This window comes from Chiloscyllium plagiosum, chromosome 37 (genome assembly GCF_004010195.1).
Source record: "Chiloscyllium plagiosum isolate BGI_BamShark_2017 chromosome 37, ASM401019v2, whole genome shotgun sequence".
NCBI lineage: Eukaryota > Metazoa > Chordata > Chondrichthyes > Orectolobiformes > Hemiscylliidae > Chiloscyllium > Chiloscyllium plagiosum.
The window spans coordinates 33,721,402-33,740,458 of NC_057746.1; the positions used below are offsets into that span (position 1 = coordinate 33,721,402).

The 19,057-nt window shown below is 40.2% G+C and overlaps 2 protein-coding genes across 2 annotated transcripts in view; one reads left to right on the plus strand and one right to left on the minus strand.

Annotated features, from left to right (window-relative positions):
- Nucleotides 1–19,057, minus strand: part of LOC122541488 (zinc-binding protein A33-like) — a 492,570-nt gene that overhangs the window by 322,083 nt on the left and 151,430 nt on the right. The gene's annotated exons all lie outside the window — the stretch shown is intronic.
- LOC122541487 (zinc-binding protein A33-like) overlaps nucleotides 8,942–19,057 on the plus strand; it is a 19,772-nt gene continuing 9,656 nt past the window's right edge. The window contains exons 1-5 of the mRNA XM_043678297.1: nucleotides 8,942–9,391; nucleotides 14,915–15,010; nucleotides 15,560–15,793; nucleotides 17,628–17,650; nucleotides 17,744–17,859. Of these exons, the coding sequence (XP_043534232.1) occupies nucleotides 9,017–9,391; nucleotides 14,915–15,010; nucleotides 15,560–15,793; nucleotides 17,628–17,650; nucleotides 17,744–17,859 (844 nt within the window). The 5' untranslated portion in view covers nucleotides 8,942–9,016. The remainder of the gene's footprint in view (nucleotides 9,392–14,914; nucleotides 15,011–15,559; nucleotides 15,794–17,627; nucleotides 17,651–17,743; nucleotides 17,860–19,057) is intronic.

Sequence of the window (19,057 nt, forward strand, 5' to 3'; positions counted from 1 at the left end):
CCGCCACAGGCGACTGACTGTGTGAAGTTTGCACATTCTCGGCGTGTCTGTGTGGGTTTCCTCCAACAGTCCAAAAATGTGCAGGTTAGGTGAATTGGCCATGCTAAATTGCCTGTAGTGATAGGTGAAGGGGAATGGGTCTGGGTGGGTTGCACTTCGGTGGGACAGCATGGACTTGTTGTGCCGAAGGGCCCATTTCCACGCTGTAAGTAATCTAATCTAAAAAAAAGTTATCACATGTACCAATACAGTGTAAAATGCCATTTTTTATGCGACACAGACATATTGTGCCTTATAAAGTGCATCAGGGTAGCAGGACACAGTGCAGAATACAGTGTTATAGCCACAGAGAAAGTGCACAGACAAAGATCAGAATTAACATTTGAGAGTTCCATTCAAAAGTGGGGATAATAACAGAGAAGAAGTTGTACTTGAATCTGTCCATTCAAATTCTTGTCTGTTCTTGTGGAAGAGAATATAACCGGAGTGAGAGAGGTCACGGAAAGTATAGATGAAGTCAATCAGTGGAAGGCTGGTTTGATTAATTGATTGATTTATTTATTGTTACATGTACCAAAGCACATTGAAAAGCTTTGTTTACGGGCAGTACAGGCAGATCATAGTAAGCAAGGATGAACAAATCAAAAAAGACTTAGACAGAGGCATACAGGTTACATAGCACAAGGTATGCAATAGGCAAGATCAACATTATTTGAGGCTCGAGATTCCATTCATCCGTCTAATAATGGCTGAGAAGAAGCTGTTCCTGAACCTGGGCTGCATTCATGACTCTGTAGTTTTTTGAAGTCTTGGGAAGAATAACTATCATACCACACTGAGATGCATCCAGACAGGATGTTTTCGATGGTGCATTTATTTAAAAAAGGTAAGAGTCCTTGTGGACATGCTGAATTTCCTTAGCATCCTAAGGAAATAGAGATGTTGGTATACTTTCTTGGCTATCGCGTCAATGTGGGTGGACTAGGACAGATTGTTGGTGATCATCACTCCTAAGAATGTGACATTCTCAACCATCTCCACCTCAGCACCATTGATATACTTAGAGTTGTGCTCTCCACTTTACTTTCTCAAGTCAATGAACAGCTCGTTTGTTTTGCTGATAGTTGATGGAGAGATTGTTGTCTTTAGATCACATTGCAAAGCACTCAATCTCTTTTCTGTATGTTAGCAGTTGTCAGGGAAAAGGAGGTGAGTCTGGATCCTCTTGGAAACAAGGACAGTGACATAACCAGACTGGGAGGGGTCTCAGGACATGACAAGGACACTTATTGGATTTGGAGCTGGATTTCTTCTCTTCACACTTGGAGGCTTTCTGGAGGGAGGTACGTAACCTGAAACTTCTGACTCTGAGGAAGGGAGACTTCCACAAAATCAACATTCAATAGATCTGAATGAGCTTGCTTAACTCAACAGAAATTCATTGCACCTTCTTCACTGATACTCTCACGTTTGATGCAAAGAAAGACATCTCAGTACATTAACTGCGTTAGTTTATCTTCATTGTACCCTCACTGCTCGTAGTTTCCATTTAAGTAGGAGTTTCATCCAGTCACCTGGCAAGATATTCTGAGCCTTTTGATCAGCTGTGACCTTCACATTTTATCTATTTTGAGCGAAGGACTGAAGGAACACAACATCAATGCAGGTGTCATTTTCAAATGGAATGTTAAGACAACAGATAACCACGAGTGTTGATGAGGGAAACACATTTGATGTGGTCTACATGGATGTTATTAAGGGTTTTGATAAGGTACTTCGTGGCAGGCTGATCAAGAAAGTAAGAGCCCATGGTATCCAAGGCAAAATGGCATTCTGAATCTAAAATTGGTTAAGAGGCACAAAGCAAAGGGTGATGCAGAGGATTATTTCTGCAGCTGGATATCTGTTTCCAATGGAATTCCAGGAGTCACTACTGGGACCTTTGCTGTTAAGGTGTTCGTTAATGACTTGGACTTTAATATAGGGGTATGATCCAGAACTTCTCAGATGACGTGAGAATTAGTAGAGCAGTAAACAATGAGGAGAATAACTATGAACTGCAGAATAACATCTATGGGCTGGTCAATGTGCACCTTAGAGAAAATAGAATTCAACCTGGAAAATGTCAGGTAATGCAGTTAAATACATCAGAAGAGGGATCAATAACCGGGAGCATAGTTTTAGAGGTTAGAGGTTAGGAGTAAAAGGCTGAGAGGAATGTAGAGGATAAATCTTTTTCACTCAGAGAATGATCAGAGTCTGGAATTCACTGCTTGAAAGTGTAGCTGCGTCAGAAACTCTCAATGTCTAAGCAGAATTTAGATATTCACTTGTGTTGCATTACCTGTAGGATTATAGCCAAAAACTGAAAAATGGGCTTAGCGCAGTCAGAGCTCTGTTGACCAGCACAAACACAATGGACAGAATGGTCTCCTGTGCTGAAAAGTGTCTGAGTCGATGAGACTCATTCGATGAATCTGTGAATTATTTCTGTAAACATTGTTATGACTATCTCTAATCCTGGTACTTCATGGTTCCCAACACCAACTTGAAAGTTTTAACCAGATCATGGCAAAGCCAAACTTGTTCTTTCTCGATCATAGACATCAATAAGGTCCATCAATCAAATTTTTTTAGTAAATATTTTTTAAAATTATTGCAAAACAAATATGTGAATCTGATGTAAAACATTTTTTAATGTGAAAATAAAAATCTTTACCTAATTAAATAAAAACTTTAGAAGCCATGAAAACATATTTGCTTTTGCAGACATTCACTTGTATACAAAAAAAATTGCTCAATATTGGCTGATTCTTGAAGGAAAAAAGGTGGAATGTTCAAATGTCTGTAGATCTATCATTCAGGTACACATACACAGGTCATACAATACGTGCAGTTGACTTTGGAAACTTGACAGACACAGCTTGATCAGGAGACATGGCACGTAAAGTCTTCCAGACACTCTTCAAGAGGACACTCAGGTTTCATGCTGGGCACATGACAAGGGTATTCAGAAAAATGGAGAGATGAGCTGTGTCACTGTTCCTCAGCATGCTTTTCCCCAATTGAAAATCAAATTATCTCCATGCACATGGAGAATAGATAACCATAAAATCCAGTCATGTTTTCGCCTGCAAAGTAGGCCAGTAATTAGCTGAAACGTTCTGATTTTCCAATAAATGCCTTGTTAAAACAAATTCTAATGTTCAAAGTGACCTACCAATTACTCACCTTTGAAACAAAAAAACAGCCAATAGAACCTGAAATAAATTGATTACACAATCCTTTAAAACTCAAATCCTCAAAAAGTTAAACATGAATCCTTCATGACATTTTTAATCAATAAAGGGCTTTGAAATGTCCAGCCTCATTGTTGTAAGTTTCTGTTTTCTTTCTAATAAATGGGATCAAAGGGGCCATTGATTCTTCAGTTCAAATCATGTTCACAAACACTTCCATCAGTATCAAAGTAATAACGAAAAGGAATACATAAACATTTGTGTATTAACATCTTAGAAATAGAACCTGAAATAAATTGATTACACAATCCTTTAAAACTCAAATCCTCAAAAAGTTAAACATGAATCCTTCATGACATTTTTAATCAATAAAGGGCTTTGAAATGTCCAGCCTCATTGTTGTAAGTTTCTGTTTTCTTTCTAATAAATGGGATCAAAGGGGCCATTGATTCTTCAGTTCAAATCATGTTCACAAACACTTCCATCAGTATTAAAGTAATAACGAAAAGGAATACATAAACATTTGTGTATTAACATCCTAGAAATTCCGACAAATTGTCACATGAATGATTCAAGATCTAATACAATTTCCCATTCCAGCTGATTGCCACAGATCCAGCCACACCTAGTTGCACTTATCACCAGAATCATTGGTTTGAACTTTGAACCTGTCCATACTGTGTTCAGCTATCCCATAATTCTCATCCCTTCTGTTGGAAAACCAATCTAGCCTTCCTTTGAATTCTATTCATCTTAGCTTAACATTAAAAACTTTAACACAGGCACCACCATTTTAAATGTTTTCATGCAAAGAATAACTGTGCGAAAATTCTTTAATAAACTACAAACGTACAATCAGATTGCACTGTTTGCATCAAATCTGACTCCAAATACATGTCCCCAATAAAGGAACTTTAACCTTAGATAACAATGTTAATCATTGTGTTAGCTCCACGTTGAACTGGGGAAAGTTGCTTCACAATTGATATCAGATGCCCACTGGAGAGTTTCAGTTAAATGTAAATAGTAAGTTCTCTACTTAACCACAATCAGTTATTGAAATGAGAATGAGGCCAAGCAAAACCTATGTGGCGTTTTGGATCAAAGTTTAATTCTATGATGTTATATTTGTGAGGGGAGGGAATGTGCTGAGAATCCAACCCCACTCCTCCACTACTCACACCATTCGTGTTAATATATTGGTTCAATTAACAAAATAGCCAATTGCTTCTTTGTACTATTATCCAAATTAAAAGAAACATCCACCAAACTTATTAAATGAACTCAAAATAGTCAACTTATTATGAACTAAACTAATTCATGAGGCAAGCTACAAACTCTGGTTAACACATAAACTATGATCCAGAATTCCTTAATGAGACACGTGCGCGTACACACGCACACACAAACACACACATAAAACAAAAAGACAAACATCTGCAGCAAAGATGGCTATAAATGAACACCATTCTAAAAAAACACTTTGGTCATGGGTGTATAAACAAAGAAGAATATTCATTTTTCTCTTGTTCACTTTTTTCTCTTGGCAATGCCAAATTGTTGCCATATTGTCATTGTCAACTACTTTAGATTTTCCCAGTTAGATTGAAATGCTGCGATTTGGAAAATCTATCAAATTCCAAGGAACTTTTACAAAAGCAGTGACTTAAGGAGAGAGACTTGCAATTTCCTAATTCTGAATGCTGGATATGTAGACAAGTCCAGAGAGAGTTGCTGAGAAAACATAGGGCCACTGAGTCCATTCAAAGTGATGTTTTCTTCTTAATTAATTACTCTTATCTCTTATCTGCTTGAAGTTTTTGCTTAGCTATTTTCTCCAAAATTAATCAATTTCCAAAAAACCTGATAAACCACAGTTTATTTTAAAATGACAAGTTATTTTCCTTTAATAAATTTGATTGATTGTTTTAATTTATTGTCAAGTCACTTTCTCCTCCTTTATTGTCAAGTGAACCTAGTACAGTGAAAAGCTTTGTTTGTGAGCAGTGCAAGCAGATCGTAGTAAGCAAGGACTTAAAAAGAAACTTAGACAGAGTAAGGCATACAAGTTGCACTACACAGGAAGTGCATTACATAAGATCAACATTCACAAAATCAGCATTGTTTGAAGTTAGACAGCCCATTTATCAGTCTAATAACTGCAGGGGAGAAGCTGTTCTTCATCTTGTTGGTGTATGTGTTCACGCTTCTGTATCTTCTGCCTGAAGGAAGAGATTGTAGGAGAGCATTACTGGGATGGGATGGGTCTTTGATAATATTGGCAGCCTTTTTGTGTCAACAAGACGTGCAAATGGATGGGAGGTTGGCTTCTGTGATAGTTTGGACTGTGCACCCAACCTTCTGTAGTTTCTTATGGTCCTGGGCAGAGCAGTCACCTACCAAACTGTTATGCAGGAGGGCAGCATGCTTTCTATGGTGCATTTGTAAACGTTAATGACAATCGTTTTGGACATGCCAAATTTCCTGAGCTGCCTGAGGAAGAAGAGGTTTGTTGTGCCTTCTTGACTTGCCTTCATCTCTGTGGGAAGTCCAGGACAGCTTGTCTGCTATCGCTCCTAGGAACTTGATACTTTGTTATGAAGATACTTTGTTATGTACCTTTAAGAAAACTTCAAAGTTTGTGCGAAGATTTGTAGCTCGGGTGCTCGTTGTTGTGGTTCTGTTCGCCGAGCTGGAAGTTTTTGTTGCAAACGTTTCGTCCCCTGGCTAGGCGACATCATCAGTGCTTGGGACCCTCCTGCGAAGCGCTTCTGTGATGTTTCCTCCGGTGTTTATAGTGGTCTGTCCCTGCCGCTTCCGGTTGTCAGTTTCAGCTGTCCGCTGAAGTGGTTGGTATATTGGGTCCAGGGACAGACAGCGGACAGCTGAAACTGACAACCGGAAGCGGCAGGGACAGACCACTATAAACACCGGAGGAAACATCAAAGAAGCTCTTCGCAGGAGGCTCCCAAGCACTGATGATGTCGCCTAGCCAGGGGACGAAACGTTTGCAACAAAAACTTCCAGCTTTAAGAAAACTAGCAGAACCAAGTGTTCTGAGCAAGATACAATGTAATCTTTCGGTTCATCAGCTAGTGTAGCTAGTTACCTGAGACAAAAACAAATTTGAATTAGGTCAATCACTTTAAATTAAACCCCAAAAAATACCAAATTCCAATCACGTTTAAATTTAGTATATTAACAATATTAAAAACCAATGACACAATCCAATGCTTTGGGGGTATACGACTGCGAAAACGTGAACAGTTGAGTGAGAACAGCCAAAAGTAGATTGCTAGCGAGAACTCGATTGGTCGCACTCTCCCAGTTCCTCAGCATCCATCATATTTCTTCATTGCCTGCTCCAGTTATGTATTGTACAACATGGAAGGTTTGTATGGCACATCCTGTCTGGAGTATACTGAAGTACCCACCAGACCTGTCCAAGCTGTGGGACCATATTTCAGGATCCATAGTGTCTGCTTCCTCCATGGCCCTGTTTGAAGAATGGGCTGCATTGTACCTATTCTCTGCCTCAGTCAGGGGGTTGTGTAACAGATTCATCAGCCATGGTCACAGAGGGTATCCTCTCACCTGCAGTAACTGGCCTTTTAAGGCATCTAGGTCCTTAAACACAGCAGGAACATGAGAGGCTGTCTGTCCACTCCACATTCATATTGATACACATTTAGATTGAAAAATAAAACAACCAATTCTGTATAAAAAAGAATGTTGTTTGGATATTTGTGCACTTTGCCCAACTATATTTTACTCAAAATTCAGCCGTATTTCACAAAATCAACCCCATTTGCAATATTGAAAGGATAAAATGGAAAGAGTCGATCTGAAATAAAAATGAAAAACTCAGGAGGTTCCAGTTTACTTCCGTTAAACCTGAAATGTTAATCTTTTCTTCCTACTTCTACAGAAGCTGCCAGACTTGTTGAATGTTTCCCTGAGAGAACGGTATGTCACTTTTTGAAGCATAAAACAATCTCCGTTCAGGATTTGACATTAAAGTAAAATTCTCAGAGAATTCAAGTAATTGTGCCCCAGTTCCATGCCGCAGTTCATGGAAAAACGTCATTATCAAAAATAGGGAATAATTTTATGCATCTGCCTTTTTGCAAAATGAAAGCTTCAAGTATTTAAGAGCAAATGTCTGATCAAAGTAATTTCTTATTGGGTGTTTCCTGCTGATTGAGATTAAAATTCAGACTTTGCAATGGCAAGGAAACAGATGCAGATCAACTGCTTGGAAGGCAGATATACCCATTTCTACAATCATCACGCAGGTTTACTGTAACAAAATCCCCAAACACAATGGAATCTTTGATAAAGGTAGTCAGCTTCTCTTCCCTGCCTTCTTATTTCTGGTTTCTAACTCAGGGTGACCTCTGAACTCTCAAGCCCATGGACTTAATATCCCTACTCACCAAAGTCCTCAATGGGAACATGACTGCACTAATCTTGGAACAATTCAATTTCTGCATTTCAATAATTCTGTTAATTTGTGTGTTAGTAACTCCACAAATGCCAGATGGGAATTGAAGCACAGTTGGTTCACTCAGAGAACATTTCCTGAGATCCTCCCAAGTCTCAGTCTGAGAGAGCTGAAGGAACTCTGCATCAAATTGTAAGGCAAGGCAGCAGGACTGTGAACTTTAAAGTGGGTCTGAGGGAGCGGAGTGCTAAATGTCTGGGTGAGGCAAGGATGCTGTGAGTATCCAGGGAGGTGGAGAGTGAGTGTGCACTGAGAGAGCTGGGAAACAGCCCTGAGGGAGCCTGATTCAAACCACGAGCTGGGTGCCTGCCTCCGTGAGCAAAGTATCCTGGCAGCAGTATTCCAATGATAGTTACTGGTGTGACCCAAAACACGTACTATAAGTGGATGGGAGCTGTGCCATGATGTTGTAGAGAGGCTAGCACATATTGAATGTCAATGTCTGTAGAAGTGGGGTGTGTGCAGCTGCTGCCTGAGAGTATGCCCTGAGATATTGGTGCCCAGGATGGCAGTCTGGAGGAGCGAGTGGTGAGCGAGAGTTCCCAAGAATCCACTCTGATTTTCATGTCAGGAATTCTTAGTTTAGTGGAAGAATATGAAAGTGCATTTTAATAAGGCAGGGTTCACATTTAATGAGGGCAATAACAAACAATAATTAACAGACATCTTGCCACTGCTGAGCGAGATTCTCAACTCAAAGTCTGGAACACAGATGGAAAATGTGATTTCTTGACATTGGGAAAGGCCTCACTACACTTCTCACATGATTTCCCCAGAGTTCCTATCACAACAGGCTTCACTCAGACCCCTCCAATATTCCTCTTATCATGTTTACAGACGGACATCACACTGTGCAGTAAAGACTTTGATACTCTGCTCTACAGTTAAAGGAAACTGTTGTCTTATTTAAACTGTAATAATTCCCCTCAATTGCACTCACACCTGCTGTGACCAGAAGCCAGTGAGAACACAGTTAAATTAATACTGAACACTTTAGCTGCTCTGTCTTCGTCCTCCCTAAGAAAAACATGTTAATTTTATTACAGACCAGAAACAAAGTCAGACCAGTGAGGCAGACTGATTCTCTGGTTAAAAATTAATGAACCAATCTGGTTTATCTGTGATCTGTTTATCTTCCTACCTTGCCCTGCCTTTTTCTGAAATCTGTTTTGTAATGTTGCTGCTGGAATCAGGAAATGAAACTGAAAGTATTTCACTGAACACTGATCCCCATTTTACTTCGAGCACAGAGTACAGTGATTAATCTTTCATAATGGAAGCTGATCTTTCCTGTGCTGTCTGCCATGATCTGTATAAAGATCCTGTCTTACTCAACTGTGATCACAGCTTCTGTCGATCCTGTGTGACCCAGTACTGGGAGAAAGCTGACACTGCCTGCTGTCCTGTCTGTAGAAAGCAGAATTCCTCCATGAGCCTGAGAGCCCACCGCATTCTCTCCAACATCGTGGAGACATTTGTGAAAAGCGGTGGAGGTGGTGAAATGCAGCAGGAATGCAGCCGACACAAGGAGAAGTTGAAAATTTTCTGTAAAGCTGATAATGAGCTCATCTGTGTGATTTGTCAGATTTCAAAAAGTCATCAAAACCATGAGATGCTACCAATGGAAGAAGCTGCTGAAGAGTTTAAGGTGAGGAGACACTGAGTAAAATAATATACAGAAACAGAGAATGGAATCCTGAACAGGGAACGTTCAGAGATTCAGGTTTGAGCATTATGGAAAATAAAGAACATGAAAGCATGAGAAGGGTTAAAGCATGAAGACCACTGGCAATTTGTGATCTGTGAAAGGCAGGATGGGATAAACATAATGGAATTTTCTTACACCAATTAGCAGAGTAAGGTTAAGGCTGAAAGGTCACTATTGCATGATGAGATAACACAAGTAATAAAGCAAGTTTCTCTGTTAAGTGTTATTATGACAGGATTGGGACAATAAGTATTTGGGACATGACATTAAAATATCTAACTGGAGACAGGAGACTATTGTAACAGATGGAATAGCTAAATATCTATCATGACAGGTTAGTCAGGAATGGAAAGATCACTGTCGCAGAGTTAGCAATAAATATCTCACCGTGACATTAGAATAACATTAATTAGAATGTACAACTAAAGAGATAATGGGAACTAACATCACTGGTTTATTGTGTAGCTAGAGTGAGATACTTTGATTAATATAGTTGTACATGCTGATAAGCTAACAGAATCACGATCAAAAGAATATAAAAATCCATGGACCCTGAGTTTCAGGGGCATTTGAGAATCTGCTTTCCCAGTGTCACGGTTTTTTGTTTGCAAATAAAACACCTACTTCTTGAAGAACTCTCTGCATCTCCTGGTGGTTCTCTATATTTTCTCCACAACTGCATCTTTCAATAATTACTCAATCTTTCAATGGACACTTTCTTTCCTCGAAACCAGGGACCAAGGGTGAAAGATTCCCTTCATCTAAGCATCATCTCAGACCAACAATGAAAACTTATATTTAACCAGTGCCTTTAATAAAATATCCTAACATCAATCATGTAAATATTACAATGTAAAGTTAGACACAGTCAAATCAGGTGACATTAGAACATAGAACATTAGAGCACAGTACAGGCCCTTCAGCCCTTGATGTTGCACTGACCTTTGGAATAACCTGAAGCCCATCTCTCCTACACTATTCTGTATACCTTTCCAATGACCATTTAAATGCCCTTAAATTTGGTGAGTCTACTACTGTTGCAGGCAGTGCGCTCCGTGCCCCGACCACTCTCTGAATAAAGAAACTACCTCTGACATTTGTCCGAAATCTATCACGCCACAATTTAAAGTTATGTCTTCTCATGATAGCCATCACCATCTGAGGAAAACAGTTCTCACTGTCCACCTTATCTAACCCTCTGGTAAGCTTGTATGCCTCAATTAAGTCACCTCTCAACCTTCTTCTCTCTAACAAAAACAGCCTCACGTCGCCTCAGCCTTTCCTCATAAGGCCTTCACTCCATAGCAAGCAACATCCTAGTAAATTTTCTCTGGACCCTTTCCAAAGCTTCTACATCCTTCTGATAATGCAGCGACCAGAACTATATACAATATTCCAAGTGCGGCCATACCAGAGTTTTGGTCAGCTGCAGCATGACCTCATGGCACGGAAACTCAGTCCCTCTACCAATAAAAGCTATATGCCTTCTTGACAACTCTACCAACCTGGGTGGCAACTTTCAGGGATCTATGTACATGGGCACCAAGATCTCTGCTCATCTGCACTACCAAGAATCTTACCTTTAGCCCAGAACTCTTTATTCCCGTTGCTCCTTCCAAAGTGAATCAGCACACATTTTTCCACATTAAACTCCATTTGCCACCTTTCAGCCCAGATCTGCAGTGTATCTATGTCCCCCGTAACCTGCAATGTCCTTCAGCACTGCTGCAATTTCATTGACTTCAGTGTCATCCGCAGATTTACTAACCCATCCTTCTATGCCCTCATCCAGGCCATTTATACAAATGACAAATAGTGGTGGTCCCAAAACCAATCCTTGCGGTATAGCACTAGTAACTGAAGTCCAGGATGAACATTTCCGATCAACCACCACCCTCTGTCTTTTTCCAGCCAGCCAATTTCTGATCCAAACAGCTAATCACCCTCAATGCCATGCCTCTGTACTTTGTGCAAAAGCCTACTGTGGGGAACCTTATCAAACACTTTACTGAAATCCATATATGCCATATCAACCACTTTAACCTCACCCATCTGTTTAGTCATCATCTCAAGGAACTCAATAAAACTTGTGAGGCATGACCTACCCCTCAGAAAACTGCCTCCCTTGGACAGGCTATTAACCCTGGACCTGCTGTCTCCCTTTACTGTTCGTTAACCCATTGGAGAAGTGTGCTGTGATAGTGACTACTCCCAGGCTGGAGTCCTGCTGTCCTCCTGGGAGTGTCCTGCTGTGACCGAGTTCTGAGCAGAACTGTTAGTGCAGGGAGCCTGGTGTCAGGCACATGAGGGAAATGTGGGAACTAAATTCAAAAGAAACCCCATGAATCAGAGACAGAGGACACCATCAACAACCACAGAATCACAGAAATTTACAGCACAGAGGGAGACCATTCAGATGGTGATGCATCTTTGGAATTCTTCACCCTAGAGACCTGTGGAAGCTCATTCACTGAGTATATTCAAGACAGAGATCCAGAGATATCACGATAATGATGACATCAAGGGGATATGGGATAATGCAGGAAAATAGCACTGATGTAGATGATCAGCCCTGATCTAGAATGGCACAGCCGGCTCAAGGGGCTGAATGGCCTACTTCTTCTCCAATGTGTCTGATCAGGCTATTGTATCTGCACTGGCTGATACAGAACTATCTGTCCTGATCCCACTTTCCAGTTTCGGTTCTCGAGCCTTGGAATATTTTTAAAAATGTGATGATTGTTTTTGTCTCTCCCACACGTATGGATAGTGAATTCCAAACCCTCAACTTTCTGTGTCATAGAGTCATAAAGATTTACTGCATGGAAACAGGCCCTTTGGCCCAACTTGTCCATGCTGCCCAGTTTTCACAATTAATCTAGTCCCATTTGTCTGTGTTTGGTCCATATCCCTCCATACCTATCCCATCCATGTAACTGCCCAAATGATTCTTAAATGACAACATTTTATTCATCTCCACCACTACCTCTGGCATCCCATTCCATACATTCATCATCCTCTGTGTGAAAAGGTTGTTCCTCTGGACCCTTTGTATCTCTCCCCTCTCACTTTAAACCTATACACTCTAGTTTTAGACTCCCCCGCAATGGGAAAGGTTGTGGACTATCTACTTTAGCTACTTTCCTCTTATTTTATAGATCTCTATCAGGTCAGCCCCAGTCTCCTTTGTTCCAGGGAAAAAAAAATTTCCAGCCTATCTAGCCTCACCTTCTAACTCAAACCTTCCACACCCAGATGGCATCCTAATAAATATTTTCTGCATCTTTCCTGTTTAATCATGTCAAAGAACAAAGAACATTTACAGCCCAGGAACAGGCCCTTCGGCCCTCCAAGCCTGAGCCAATCTAAATGTACAGTCTAAACCTGTCAGTCAATTCCTAAGCATCTGTATCCCTCTGCTCCCCACCTACTCATGCATCTGTCCAGACACATCTTAAATGAATCTACCATGCCTGCCTCTACCACCTCTGCTGGCAACGCGCTCCAAACGCCCACCATCCTCTGTGTGAAGTACTTGCCGCGTGTATCCCCTTAAACTTTCCACCTCTCACCTTGAAAGCATGACCTCTCGTTATTGAATCCTTCACCCTGGGAAAAAGCTTGTCTTTATCCACCCTATCTATTCCCTTCATGATTTTGTAAACGTCAATCAGGTCCCCCCTCAATCTCCTTTTTTCTAGCGAAAATACACCTAACCTACTCAACCTCTCTTCATAGCTAGCACTTTTCCTACCATGTAACATTCTCGTAAACCTTCTCTGCACCCCTCCAAAGTGTCCATATCCTTTTGGTAATGTGACGCCCGGAACTGTACACAGTATTCTGAATGCAGCCGAACCAATGTCTTGTACAATTTTAATATGACTTGCCAGCTCTTACACTCAATACTTCGTCCAATGAAGGCAAGCATATTCTATGTCTTCTTGACCACTCTATCCACCTGTGCAGCAACCTTCAGGGTACAATGGACCTGCACTCCCAGATCTCTCTGCCCATCAATGTTTCCCAAGGCTCTTCCATTCATTGTATAATTCGCTCTAGAATTAGACTTGCCTAAATGCATCACCACATATTTGTCTGGATTTAAAGACATCTGCCACTTTTCTGCCCAACTCTCCAGTCTATCTATATCCTCCTGTATTCTCTGATAGTCCCTAATGCTTTCTGCTACTCCACCCATCTTTGTGTCATCTGCAAACTTGCTGATCATACCAACTCCTTTCTATGGTTGAGGGACTGGAACTGCACACAGTACTCCAAATGTGCCTCACCAACATCCTATACAGCTGTAACAAGAAATTCCAATTCCTGTACTGAGTGATCTGACCGATGAAAGGAAGCATTCTGAAAGTTTTCTTCAAGACGCTCTCTGCCTGTGACTTCACTTTTTCAATGAGCGATGAACCTGTACCCCGAGATCACTTTGTTCTGTAACACCCCCCAAGGTCTAACCAGTGATTGTGTAAGTCCTGGTTTGTCTTACCAAAATGCAATACCTTGCTTTGATCTAAATTAAGTTCCTTCTGCCATTCCTCAGCCCAAAGGCCCATCTAATCAAAGTTCAATTTTACTCTGAGATAATCTTCTTCACTGCCCACACACCACCTATTTTGGTGTCATCTGCAAAATTATTTACTATTCCTCCTAAATTCTCATTCAAATCATTTATATAAATAACAAATAACAGTGGACCTGTCACCAATCCCTGTGGCTAGTCACAGGCCTCCAGTTTGGAAAACAACTCTCTATCACTGCCCTCTGTCTTCTACCTTCAAGCCAATTTTGTATCCAAATGGCTGGCTCCCACATTTGTGAAAAGATTTCTCAATTCCCCTCAAATACTTTCATCAATTCCACTAAGTCAATTAATGAATTCTCTGCTCAGGGAGTTATGTGCTGTCCATCCACTCTCCTAAGGCCCCCCCATAATTTTGTACAGCTCACTTTGATTTCCCCAAAGGGAACAGTCCTGGTTTATCTATTCTTGCCTGAGTGTAAATTCTCGATGGTAACATGGACAAATGCCACTAATTGACTGAACATTTTTCTCATACTTAATCTAATTCCTCTCCCAATCATCCCAAATCTGTGCAATGCCTCCCCACCCTACTAATTGAACCCTCACTGAAGGTAAACATGTCTGTCTTGGCCAGTCTATCAAATTACCAACAATGCTATCAAGCAGTGATAATATGCTCACTGACAATCCCATATGTGTCACTCATTTCCTCGACAATATCTTTGAAACACAGGGCCATTACCATCTGGATGGACAAGGGCATAGATAAAATGTCAGTTTTACACCAGCCAGCGCACTGAACATTTACCTCAGAAACTGCTAACTCTGAGGTAGAAGTTTTTCCAGAAATAAAATGTTCAGATGATTAATTTTGGCAGAACGTATTTCTGCAATTGTACTAAATAATTGACAATTTTGTTTAGAATGAGCTGCAAACTTCCCTGAAGCCAATTCAGGACAAGAAGAAGGAATGTGAAGCTGCAAAAAGTGATTATGAGAGAACATTGTCCCACATTCAGGTAGCTTTTTTTCTTACTTTGTTCTATGTTTTGTACATAATTGCGGCCATTCAGAATTATATTGTGGAGAGATCCAGTCTCCATATTATAAATTGCTTGAATTAAACAGGATCTGAGAATTGCAAAAGAGAAAATAGGCTCACCTGATTGAATTCTGTAAAATTATAACAGAATTTGAAAATGTTGATACAGAGACAATGTTTCTATTTGACAAGGAGCTCAAAACTCAGGGTTTGAAAAACAAGATAATCACCAACAAATCCAATGGGGAATTCAGGCACTTGAGTTAGAGTTCCCTCTTTTAAATAAATTATCACCTGATATTCTAACTTCGATTAAATCCATTTTATTAACTGGATCTCACTGCCTGATGGAATAAATCACTTCACAAAATTGTTATATGTATATCTACACATTATCAGGATTGTGAATAAACCAGATTGGGAATGTTGTTATTCAATAATTCACTGCTATGAACAGAACTGCTCAGGTTGAACAACATTTTCAATCTCCTCATTTGTTTTTGTTCAATCTGATTATTTCCCAAAGGACCAAGGTGTAAAGTTGGCGAAACAGATTAAAACTGAATTTGAAAAACTTCACCAGCTTCTTCATGAGGAAGAGAGGATTGTGTTGGAAAGTCTGAAATTGGAGAAAGAGAGAAATAGTCAGGAGATGAAAGAAAGGATTGAGAAGACAATGGAGGAAATCTCATCACTTTCAGCCATTGTTCAGGATATTGAACAACAACTGAGGGAACAAGACAGCATCATATTTTTAACAGTAACTTTTTTTTCCCTCCTCTGCCTTTATTGTTAGATTGTCTTGAAGAGTTTGTGGATTCTATCATTGAAATTTAGAATATAAGCCTCACCATGTAACAGCACACAAATGACCCGTGACAATTGCGTTTTCTCTGTGTCATGCTCAAGAACACAAATGGCTATCTTTAACATAGAAATGACACAATCTGGAGTGTGTCCACTGCAGAGAAATATTACAAGGGAATATTTTAATAAACAATGAGGAAAAACAGCTTCATAAAGAGTGAAAAACCCTCAGGATGGTCAGACCATTCTCCTCTGAGGGTACATTTCCAGTCCAGCTGCTGGTCAGACACTGGGAACCTCAGCCAGGCTGTACCATGTTTACAGTGGCCCTGGCTGGAACAGGAATGATTCTGTCCAGGAGAGAAAACTCTTCACAGGGTCAGATACATAGAGAGATCGAGCTTTCTCCCAGCAGGTAAATAGTTAAATGTTCAGAGATTGGGAACTACAGTCCAGTTTCCAACCAGGCTGTATCATGTTTACAATGCTAGACTCCTTCCTCACTGGAACTGTAATAATTCTGTCCAGTAGAGAGAGTTCTCCCAAACAGGTAGAGCTCTCTCCCAGCAGTTAGAGCATTAAATGTTCAGACAATGGGAGAGGTGTGTCTCCACATGACAACTATTTATATCAGAGTCAATTTGATTTTACACAATTCCCACTAAATTCAGTGAGCCCCTGAGAAGTTGATTTTGTTAATTCTGTCTTGTGTTTTGAAATGCTGACTAATCTGTGTTAATAGTGTTGGCTGAGTTGACCAGGAAACTGGGAGAACTCCAGGGCACCTCTTGGAAATGTGTCTTGGGATCTTTTCACTTCATCTTTTTCTTAATATTTTGGAAATATACTTTATTAATGAAAACCCTTTATATACATACATTGTCAATAAAGCAGTTTGGTTCTTCGCATTTTGAGAATAAACAAATGTTGGAGACTTACTCTTCCAACAGTTCCAGCAGACAGAGAAACCTCTTTTCTTTATTTCAAAAATATACTTTATTCGTAGAAATAGTCGTTAGTCTGTTGAAACTTGTTGGTTTTCCAGAGCAAGGAAGTAACGCTGTCCAGAAGTTGCAGACAGGTATGTTCTAAGATTCAGGACTACAGACTGAGGGATGTAGTAAAGTTTGGGAAAACTGCCACCAAGGAGCAGTGAAGAAAAACCACCATCTAAGCTCTTTTTGTTGATGTTATTTTATTCCACCTCTCCCCCACTCCGTGCCTCAGATACAGACAAATATAGTTTTGTACAAGTAGGAAATGCCTTCGGTTTGTTTGCTGGATAAAGTGACACTCCAATGCTTGTTTGTTTCTCCATATGTTACTGTACAGAACTGAAATGCTTCAGTAACATTGTATGTACATTAAGATATATATAAAAAGATGCTGACAAACTTTCAAAGGCAGTTTGTAGAGTCCCAATGCCGAACATAAAACTAACAATGATGCTTCACCTCTTTCTGGGAGAGACAGTGATTTCTATTGGATAATCCTGGTGTAGATTCCCAGAAACATTTGCCTCCAGGACATATGCAGATTACAACTCTTGTAAATAATAACTAATTCCAGCAATTTGACATCCATGTGGAGTTACCATAAGTTGTTCTGTGCAGTAAGGTTGAGTTATTTATAATATTGTGGAATAACTCAGTCCAGTGATGTCAGGAACAAACAGTTCAATAACTTCCTGAATTTAAAATGTTCATGTTTTGGGGAATCCAGTCTGGGACTTTTTGTGATAAAATGTTCTCTAAACACAAACAATTTAAATTGTTCTTGTTCCACAGAAATTTCCAGAAACACAGCAAAGGTAAAATTTACATCCTTGATTTGATTTTTATTTGAAACATATCCCTCTCCCACCCTGGAATGACCCAACACTGACCTTTATCTCCTGTTTCAGAGTGAAGCAAACTCTCCCAGAACCACAGAAGGTTTACCCTTTAATAAATGTGGGCAAGTTCATTGGCTCCCTGCAGTACAGAGTGTGGAAAAAAATGCTGACAGTGATTAATACAGGTGGGTGTGAGCTTCCTGACACTAGCTTTTCAACAACTTTCACAATAAAGAGTAGAACTGAGCTAATAACTATTTAATTGTATTTGTAACTGATGAGATTTCATTGCAGTTAATTTTCTGGGAAAATACAGAATTGACTGATCACAGTGACCTGCTCCACCTACTGGACACTTCTAGTATTGCAAAAGGACATTGCTTCTTCAATCTCCCTTTGTGGATCATTGATCCAACATTTTATGTTTGTCTTTATCCATCTTCCACAAAACTATAGCCACCAACATAAATATGTCATGTTTCAGGATAGGTTCTGTCCTGAATCCTACCTCAGTTTCACAGTCACCCTGCATATGTCAAATGTGATGATCTCCTGGATAGTTGAGATTAGCTGTGAGTTTAGGATCATCTATTGTTTATCCTAATGTTTCTCCCACTTAGCGATAAAGTCCATTTGGTATTCTGACACAAGATCTTGTTCTTTAAGACCATAAGACATAGGAGTGGAAGTAAGGCCATTCGGCCCATCGAGTCCACTCCGCCATTCAATCATGGCTGATGCGCATTTCAGCTCCACTTACCAGCGTTCTCCCCGTAGCCCTTAATTCCTCTAGACAACAAGAATCTATCAATCTCTGCCTTGAAGACATTTAGCGTCCTGCTTCCACTGCACGCCGTGGCAATGAATTCCACAGGCCCACCACTTTCTGGCTGAAGAAATGTCTCCGCATTTCTGTTCTGAAATGACCCTCTCTAATTCTAAGGCTGTGTCCACGGGTCCTAGTCTCCTCGTCTAACGGAAACAATTTCCTAGCATCCACCTTTACCAAGCCATGTATTATTTTGTACATCTCTATTAAGTCTCCCCTTAATCTTCTAAACTCCAACGAATACAATCCCAATATCCTCAGCCGTTCCTCATATGTTAGACCTAACTGCATATCTCCCCAACCCTTTCCACCTCTGAACTTCAGTTTATGCCCCTATTGATCGGTCAAGAGGAAACGTTTCTTTTAGCTTGCATTGTCCATGTCGCTCATTACTTAGTGCATATGAAACAAGTATCGTCACAGTTTCCTCTGCCTTAAGAAAACAACCCCAGTCAAAACAATCTGTTTTCATAACCTAAACGTTTCAACTTGGTCAATTTCTGCACGGTTTCCAGTGCGATCACATGACTACTGTAATGTGAGATGCAGAACTG